The sequence below is a fragment of the Alligator sinensis genome, unplaced genomic scaffold (assembly GCF_000455745.1).
Source record: "Alligator sinensis unplaced genomic scaffold, ASM45574v1 scaffold641_2, whole genome shotgun sequence".
Taxonomy (NCBI): Eukaryota; Metazoa; Chordata; order Crocodylia; family Alligatoridae; genus Alligator; species Alligator sinensis.
In genome coordinates this window covers 291,447-300,792 of record NW_005843111.1, presented here as the reverse complement: position 1 = coordinate 300,792, position 9,346 = coordinate 291,447, and the positions used below count along the sequence as shown (strand labels likewise).

General features: G+C 45.1%; 1 protein-coding gene across 1 annotated transcript in view; it reads left to right on the top strand.

The window, feature by feature from the left end:
• The first annotated feature begins 1,030 nt into the window (after positions 1-1,030).
• ADAMTS14 (ADAM metallopeptidase with thrombospondin type 1 motif 14) overlaps positions 1,031-9,346 on the top strand; it is a 127,498-nt gene continuing 119,182 nt past the window's right edge. The window contains exons 1-2 of the mRNA XM_025193858.1: positions 1,031-1,076; positions 1,324-1,745. Coding sequence (XP_025049643.1) covers positions 1,031-1,076; positions 1,324-1,745 — 468 coding nt within the window. The remainder of the gene's footprint in view (positions 1,077-1,323; positions 1,746-9,346) is intronic.

Genomic DNA, 9,346 nt, shown 5'->3' with positions numbered 1-9,346 from the left:
GAGCTGTCCGCGCTGCCTGCGCCGACGGCCGGCCGGCTCCCGCTCCCTCTCCCTGCCCCGACTGCCTGCTCTCTCTTTCTCTTTCTTTCTTTCTTTCTTTCTTTCTTTCTTTCTTTCTTTCTTTCTTTCTTTCTTTCTATTTCTATTTCTCTCTCTTTCCTTCTTTCTTTCTCTCTTCTTTCTCTATTTCTATATCTCTTTCTCTTTTTCTCTCTCTGTCTCTATCTCTCTCCTATTTTTCCTAGAGGGAATTCAGCATTTTGTCCATGTAACTGGTAAGGGCAGACCCCCCACCCCCGCAAACAAACCCAACAACTGACTGTTTCCTGCCCCCCAGTGCACACCTAGGGCGGATGGGGGGAGGGAGTGAAAATGAACATGCCTAACTAATCATGAGCTGAAATCGGGGCACTTGGGGTGTGGTGCCGGTGCCAGGTTTCTGTGAAGCCTGCAAAGCAATTCCTACAGGACATTTTAGCGCCAGTGGGGAAGAGGGTGCTGTTGCTCCAAAACGTTTGTGCGCGGAGTTTGCTTTCAGTCCCTGTGGAGAGTCCAGGTTACCTTCTGGTGACCAGTTTTATTTTTGTCACACTATGTTTACTTGCTGTGGGTGCGTGGTGTGTAAAATCTGTACAACAAGGTGCCAATTAAAAGCTGCACTTCTATATTTGAGTCGAAAATGTTAGAATCATTGTAGGCTGGTTATTGCTATTTGTCCTTGAGTTCAGTGGGTTATTTTTTGCCTTCCCTGATTTTGGTTTGTTTTTTTAGACTGTTAGGTATGTTTGTTTTGACAGGTGTATTTTTATATAATGGGCTGGCACTGGGCTGTGTTGGTTATGATAGGAAATTGCAGAAGGAGGCATCTGTCCTACGTGGGTTCTCTTGCAAACCCTTTCTGAATTTATGATGCTGCAGCCAGAGTTTTGTTTGTGAGAGTTTTTACTTATGGAGGAAATGATATATGGAAGCTAAACAATAAATAGTTTGCATGCTTGATCTTAGTTGGGCATTCAGGAGGCATGTCAGTATGAGTTTATTCTGCTCAGTTGGACATGCCTATTTAGAAGTACAGGGTACACACACACAAAACTGGAGTTCTATCAGAGTAGAATAAAGTTTATTGGCTTGAACATGTTTATCTAATTTAGCAAGCAAATCTAGCAACATATTTTTTGAGATGAAATAGCTGCCTGAGCCCTGGAGCATACACAAATGAGCCCTGCTGTACCTGAAGGAAACACTTGTCTTGACACATTTACAAAGGGTTGCTCGTTGCTTTGAATGTATTGAAGTCTTTCTATCTGTATTTATTTCCACTAGAGCTCCTCCTGTCTGGAAAGCTAAGTGAATATGGTGTGATTGTGCCCTTCAGTGCAGATTGCAAAGGACGGTTCCTCTCACATGTGGTGTCTGGCTCAGTGGCATCAGGGAGTGGTGAAGACTGCCATCCCTCCACCCCGCACTCAGCTCGGCATAGAGTGGCCCGCAGCACCCTGAATGAGCCCCTGCACCAAGGTGGAGCTGAAAATCGCTTGCTTTATTTCAACGTCACTGTCTTTGGAAAGGAACTGCATCTCCGTGTGAAGCCCAACCATCGGCTGGTACCACCTGGGGCCTCAGCCGAATGGCAAGAGGATTTCCAAGTGCTGTTCCAAGAGCCCCTGCAACAGGAGTGTGTCTTTACAGGGGATATCTCAGCCATGCCTGGTGGCTTGGTGGCCATCAGCAACTGCGATGGACTGGTAAGCAACAGGCAGTTCACCCTTCTGCAGGGCAAATGCTTTCTATTTCAGTATTTCACTTCTGCTGTCCATTTAGGATTTAGGATCACTTCTGCTTTTGATTTTGGTTCTGTATGGAAAAAGTTTGCATCAGACCTTCCAGTACCTCTTCAAACTGAGGTATAGGAAGAGAGGGATGTAGCAAGGTTAACATTTTTTTGTTGCTAAACTGAAGTCTTCCATCTAAAAGTAGAACTTGAAGATACTGGCTACATATTTTATAATGCCCTTCTGTTCCTCAGGTCCCCTCTGCTCCCAACATGCCCTCAGAGCTCTTTGTGTTGCCAAAAATACACAGCCAGGTTTATAGTGGGAGGTTATTTCTAGCACAGAAAGAAACGTAAAAGCTGAGGAACCAGTCTTTGGTGTGTCAACCCCTGTGGCCCTTCTCAGGTTGTTTTTTCTCTTGGTAGATAGCTGTGCCTGCTTTTCCTAGAAACTTGCTCTCAACCTTTGGATGCTGCAGATTGGAATTTCTTGGCCACATCTATTTGTCCCATTTCATTTTGTTGTGTCCTCTGTTTGGGTGCATCTTAAGAGATGAAGTCTGGATCCAGTTAAATATACTACCTGGTAATAGGTTGTCTACCTGCAACATGCAGCAGGTTATCATTCCCTGGCTTATTATCAGAGATAAGCTTTTCCTCATGTGGCCTGCCGCATAAGCCAATTATTTCTTGGGGACAGGTTTTGCCTTGAGGATTTCTGTTTACCCCATGCCTCTTGCTTCCATTTCTCCTTGTCTGTCTGTTTGTCCCCTCATCTTTGCTTTCTTGCATCAAAGACATTTGTCTTCTAGCAAAGAGAGGATTTTCTCTAGAACCCTGCAGTCTCATTGAATTGGCAGAGGGGTCAACACTGGTGTAAAGTGCTCTCTTCTTTCATCTTAGACCCTAAGCTGAGATGATTTGACTGATAGGCTTTTGTGATCTTTGACCTAGTTAGGATAACTGTAGGTGATTTACTTATTCATATATAATTTTAAAGTGTTACTAAGCCGGTATAGGAACAGCATCTTACACTGATAAGATACCATTAATTCTCAAGTATTTTACAAAATATGTAATAAATATAAACATACAGTTGTGTATTTAAATTGGATAAAATCACCTTACCCACAATTAAATTGTATCCACCTCTGGACTGGGGCATGCTTGCCATCGTCAGCAGGGTGTTCCACAGTTTAGTGATACATAGCATATGAAAATGCACTTCTTGAGCTTTTTTTCTAATAGTTTTTAACTTTCAGTTACATGTTGTGGTCTCTGGCCCTTGAATTATGTGGAAAGATGAAAATGTAGAAGGCACCCCTACTACTCATTGTTTTAAATACCATATTTCTAGATACTTTTCTTTTCCTAAGCTAAGTACTGAGACATGTTTTCACCTTTTCTTACTCTGACCCTGCCCTGTTTCCTGTGCCTTCCCTTTTCCAATTAAAAACTTGATGATAAGGGTGTGATGGCTTCCAAAAATCCTGAGAATTGATAGTTGTCCACTGGTCCAAAGAATTTGGGAACCTCTAATCCCTGTATAATCCCTGAAATGACATTTAGCACCTTTTTAAAGACAGACGTTACCAATTTCTTTTCCTTTGCTAAAGAATATGATCCATTTTTGAGGGCTCTGTTAATAGTTCAGCTTCTGTAAGCCTTTAACTTTCTTGGAGTGACTGAGTGAACAACATTTGGTAAAATGATTTATTGCCAAAGAATGTAATTACTTAAATTGTTCTAGCACTTCTTTTTGCCCTTGGTGTCTAATTGATACCCAGGCAGGTTTCATAAGTTTGATCCACTTGAAGAATTTCCCCTTACTTATTACATCTTTGGATAGCTGCCCTTCAAATTTCCTCTGAAGCTATTTAATCCTTTTTCTACATGCCAATATTTGTTTTGTTTGCTTTAAGTTTACAGTTTAGTTGGAATAAATTCTTGTATTTTTTCATTTAACTGTATTATTCCCCTGGTTTTTTGGCTCTGTTTTTGGGAGTGAGGGGTGTTGTTTTTTGTCCTTGGAGATGCTTATGTTTTCTAATTCTGAAAAAGTAAAAAATATATTTTGCTTCAACCTCTGATGTTGTTCCCTTTATAGGATACCCTAAAATGATTTTTAAAAAGTATCATTTTGGGTCAAATTACATCTTTGAAACTGCATTAATGCTTATCAATTTACGTAGATGACATGAGCGCTAATGATTTTGGCCCTCCACACTGGCTTGAAGGCTTTAGAGAAGTTTCCTATGATTGCACTGGACAATACCATTAGAACTGCACTATATCTTGAATAGAGGTAAATTTTAAGTGTGCCTGTTTCGGTGCACCTGTAATTTCTTTCTGTGCCTCAAGCAGGGGGATGCTTTCCCAGAGGCTTTTGAAAGAATTGACAACTCAGTCTGTCAGCTCTTTTCTCCTGTTCTTGCTGAGAAGACTGTCCTTGCCCCTGCAAGCAATATGTGGATTTTAGACCCAAAGAGTTTTAGGCTTGACTGTGAGAGGGGCCAAGATGTCCTTGCCAGAGGTAGAGGCCCAGCCTACCAGGCAGAATTCTGTTTGAGTGTTTCCTGGAGGCTGCTCTGATGTCTGAGCATCTGTTGTCTCAACCAGGAAGTTGAGAGAAGGTGTTAAATTAGTAATTAAAATGTTTTGTTTGGGAATTTTAAAATTTTTTTCTGAGAAATGCACCACCTGTTAGGGCTCCTATACACATGCGTGGAGCATGCTCTGATGTGGTAGAAATCCAGCATGTCGGAGCAGACCCGATTAATGGAGTCTGCTGGAGCACGGAAATTGATGTGCTTCAGCAGCCTTCCATGTCATGTGTATCAGCATCCCGGTGTGTCTTTGCACTGAAAAAATGGAGGTGGGGTGCTTTGAAATAAAACACATTCAGTGAGTTTTAGTTCAAAGTGCCCTGCTGCCATTTTTTCAGTGTGGGGATGCGCAAGGACACTGCTACACATGACACATGGGCACTTTTAATTAGCACGGCTCACTAATTAAAGTGCCTGGCGCCATGTGCCACAGCACACGTAAAAATGCCCTTAAGGTTCAGTCAGTTATTGTCGGAGACTTTTTATTTCACCATCACTACTTTACTCTGTAGATTACAGGATAGTACCGGCGGAATATTCTATCCTTTTCAGCAATGTTTTTTGTCTATCTGGTTGTAGATTCCAGTAGAAATAGTAAAGTCTTTCAAAATTGTACATTTTAAAGATTATTTTCCCTTAGGACAGTGGGCTTTGTGTCTCTTGGCTCAGGACAGAAGTTACACACAAACTGGTATAAGCAATCCGAAATCAGTTGAAATCTGTAACACAACAGAAGTTCAGTGTGTGTAAACCACTTTCAAAATGGTCAAGACTGGTTTAAGATAAACCTGGATGGATGTAGTAGCAGACTTAACTGATTTAGGTTAAATTGCTTTATTGAACTTCTGTCCCAGATCCCCTCCAGATTTAAGTTAACTCAGTCCCCCAGCATCCCAGGATGCTTTGCATATCCCTTGCAACCCCCTCCTCACAGGGTGGGTGGGCTAGACTTGGCCTAAGTTGTCTGCTCCAGCTGAGCAGGGATGTGTGCTCTAGCACCACTCCCCTCCCTCCTCCTTCCCCCCCGCCCCAGCTTTTGACCTGGGCCACTGCAGGCATGTGGCTACATTTCCTCAATCAAAAATTAATATCTGTTCACTCACTTATCGGTTCAATCCAAGCAGTTTAGACTAACCTGCGAAGATTGAATTGAGTCAGCCTCTGGCTTTTTGCCTGTCTGTGCTTAGCCTTTAGTCCATATGATGCAGTTCCTCTTTTACTAAACATTTAAATAAATTTAACTGTCATGAAAGGTGTACTGTTGGCAGCCCTAAAGATTGAAGTCCTCTGCTCCATAAAGAAGTTTTAGCATGGGCAGGTAGAGTCGAACCCAGTAAACTTCATCTCTGACTAGTAGGGGGCTTGGTTTGAGAGGTACTAGCCAGCTCTTCTGCTCCCTGCTGTATCTAGTAACAGTGGCACCAATTGTGGGAATACCTTGTGATGTGGATAATTCTACATGTTGTGGTTGTCTGTGCATACTGTTGTACACCAAAATCAGTTGTACATCAGAATATCTGCATCAGCACTAGGGATCGTAGCAGTAAAGTCATAGCCCTAACTTAAATAGTTAATAGTTGCATTGACACACGTATTTACTGTGGGGTTGCCAGGGCAGGCTCTGCCATTGGAGCTGGGTGGGGACAATATCCCCCTGCCCCAGCAGCATGGAGCTCCTGGCCCTGGCTTCTTGATTAGGGGTAGGGGGCTTGGAAAGAGCTGCAGGGGAGGGGCAGGTCCCAGCCACCTGCCCCGATATGCCAGCGCTAGCAGCGAGCTCCTGGCTGTGTGGGGACATGCTGCTAGCTGCCCCACCAGCAGATCAAGGCAGGGGGCTGGGACCTGCCCCTCCCCTGCAGCTCTTTCCAAGCCTTGTGCCTCCATTGCCTGACTGGGGCATGGGGCTGGGACCTGCCCTTGACTGGGACAGTTCCTGGCCAGCCCTGGGCTGCAGATGGAAGTCTGCCTGAAATGGGGTAGTCCCCAGCCACTTCCAGGATGCACATGTAGACTTCCCCGTGCAACCCAGGGCTAGCTAGGAGCTATCCTGGTCAGAGGCAGGTCCCAGTCAGCTCCAGGCTAGGTGGGGAACTCTCTCTGTGCAGGGAGCTCCCAGCCCCTGCTCTGAAACTGCTTGTTCCTAACCCCTGCTCTGCGATTGCAGAACAGGGGCTGGGGAGCTTGTTCCCAGGCACAGCTCTGCAGTTATGATTGCGGATCTGGGGCTGGGAACTTGTTCCCAGCTCCAGCTTATGATTGTGAAGCAGGGACTGGGGACAATCTTCCAGCCTGTTCCCTGCTTATTCCCAGTCCCAGCTCCGAGATCGTGATTGGGGGGTGGGGTCTGGGAGCTCCCTGCTGCTGGAGCAGGGGGACATTGTCCCCACCTGGGTTTTGGTGGTGGAGTCCACCTCAGAAGCAGGCAGCTTCCAGGGGCAGGAAGCAATCTTCCGCTCCCTGCTGCCCAGCTGACCAGGAGCAAGTTTTCTCCCAGTCAGCCATCTACACGCGCTGTACTGCGCAGTAATGAATTGCAAGTAAATTTGCAATTTGTATTTATAGCTAGCAGATTTACTCACGAGTAGAGCAAATTACTACACAGTAAGCATCTGCATGTGTAGACAGTGATGCTTACTGTGAAGTAATTTGCTCTAATCTTGAGTAAAGCGTCTCATGTAGACATGCCCTATTTGTACCAAATCTGCTTATAGATGTGAAATGAGCTGGAATCAATAATTTATTTAATAGAATTAGGTCCTTTTATTATTATTCTGGGTTTGATAAGAAACTCAAGAGTTTCCCAGCAATGTGGAACTCAAGGGAAACAGTTTTTAGATGGGAGTATTTAAAGAGTTAAGTATTTCAATACATTTGTAAAACAAAAGAAGCAAGCAAACAAAACCTAATCCTTTCCTTCCCCATCCCTAATCCTGTCCCCAAAAAACTGCCTTCTGATCTGCTATAGTGACTTAAATAAAAGGAATCATTTTTTGGTTGTTTGCTTGTGTTAGTTTGCTGCAGAACCCAGTGGGAGTGTCTACATGAGATGCTTAATGCACAGTAGACTAATTCTACTGCACATTAGTACACCAGGGGAAAAGCTGTGCTAATGTGCTTACGCGCAGTAGAATTAGTCTCCTGCACATTAAACATCATGAAAAGACTGCGTGCCAGCGCTACTGTGCAGTAGCACTAGTTACTGCACATTTAGTTAGTACCTCATATTAGAGTTACTAAACTTAATGCACAGTAACAATGGTGCATTAATGCACATGTTGATGCACCCAGTATTCATAGATTAATAGGTGTGGGGTCGGAAGGGACCCAAGTAGATCTTTAAGTCCGACCCCCTGCCCTGGGCAGGAGAGAATACTGGGCTCTCATGACCCCAGCTAGGTAATTATCAAGCCTCCTCTTAAAGACCCCCAAGGTAGGAGCCAGCACCACTTCCCTTGGAAGTTGGTTCCAGATCCTAGCTGCCCTGACTGTGAAGTAGTGTCTTTTAATGTCCAGCCTGAACCTACTCTCAAACAACTTATGGCCATTATTCCTTGTTACTCTGGGAGGTGCTCGGGGGGAACAGGGGCTCCCCCATTCCTTGCTGGTCCCCCCGGTAAGTTTATAGATGGCCACCAGGTCCCCTCTCAGTCTTCTCTTGTAAAGGCTGAACAGGTTCAGGCCCCGTAGCCTCTCCTCGTAGGGTCTGCCCTGCTGTCCCCTGATCATGCGAGTGGCCTTCCTCTGGACCCTTTCGATGCTGACGCATCCCTCCTGAAGTGCGGTGCCCAGAACCGGATGCAGTACTCCAACTGTGGCCTGACCAGCATCGCATAGATGGGGAGGATCACCTCCTTGGCCCTGCTTGTGATGCATCTGTGGATGCATGGCAAGGTGCGGTTAGCTTTACTGACCGTGTCCTCACATTGGCGGCCCATGTTCATTTCGGAATCAGTAATGACTCCAAGATCTCTTTCTGGCACTGTGCTTTCGAGAAGGGAGTTCCCCAGCCAATAGGTATGCTGCTGGTTCTTCCTGCCCAAGTGCAGCACCCTGCACTTGTCAGTATTGAATCCTATCCTATTCTCATTCGCCCACCCCTGTAACCTGTCCAGGTCCAGCTGTATCCTGTCCCTCCCTTCTAGCGTGCCTACCTCATCCCAAATCTTGGTGTCGTCAGCAAGTTTGAACAGGGTGCTTTAGGTATGCTGTAGGTATTGGAGAGGTTAGACATAACATTTGAGAAGGAGAAGAATCACTGGGGAGATGCCAAAGCTTTGGCCACCTGAATTAAGGGTAGGGTCTTTTGCTGGGTAGGGGAATAGAAGTGGCATTTTCAGTGTGCAGATAGATTTGAGGTCCCTGCTTTGTTGCTGGGCAAGTCTATAGAAAATCTCCTAAAGAAGAGGAAATTCATATCTTACTGCTCATTATGGTCCACTGACTCTTGTGTTTTTTTCTTTGCCGTTTCTTGTGGCAACTCTGTTAGACTCTACAGCCATGGAGCTGCCAGAATGTGATGTGTACTCTGGGAAAGCACTTGTAACTTAATGGACTGTGGTAGTCGGCTGAAGGAGTCAGAGAAGCCTTGGGAGAGGGGAGGAGGGTTCTGTCACTTTAGAAGGTCTGGGAACAAGAATTCACTGCTTTGCAGTGACAACTGGTTCTTCATCAATGACCCAGTAAGTAAAATGACCATAGGTCTTGTCAGAGGTACTACTAGTAGGGCTGTGCAAAGCTTTGGGTGCTCATTAAATTCAGAGGAGATTCAGCTCGATTCGGTGTCAGCTCGATTCGGTGGCTGAATCACCAAATCCAAATTGAATCAGGAGACCAATAAAAAGGTCCAAATCGATTAAAAGCCTCTGAATTGATTTGGCAATGTGGGCAGTTCCCCATTCACTGCCACAGGGAGCTGGACCTAGGCTCTGTACTGGTAAGTAGGGCCTGGGGGGGGAGGGGGAGGAGCTGG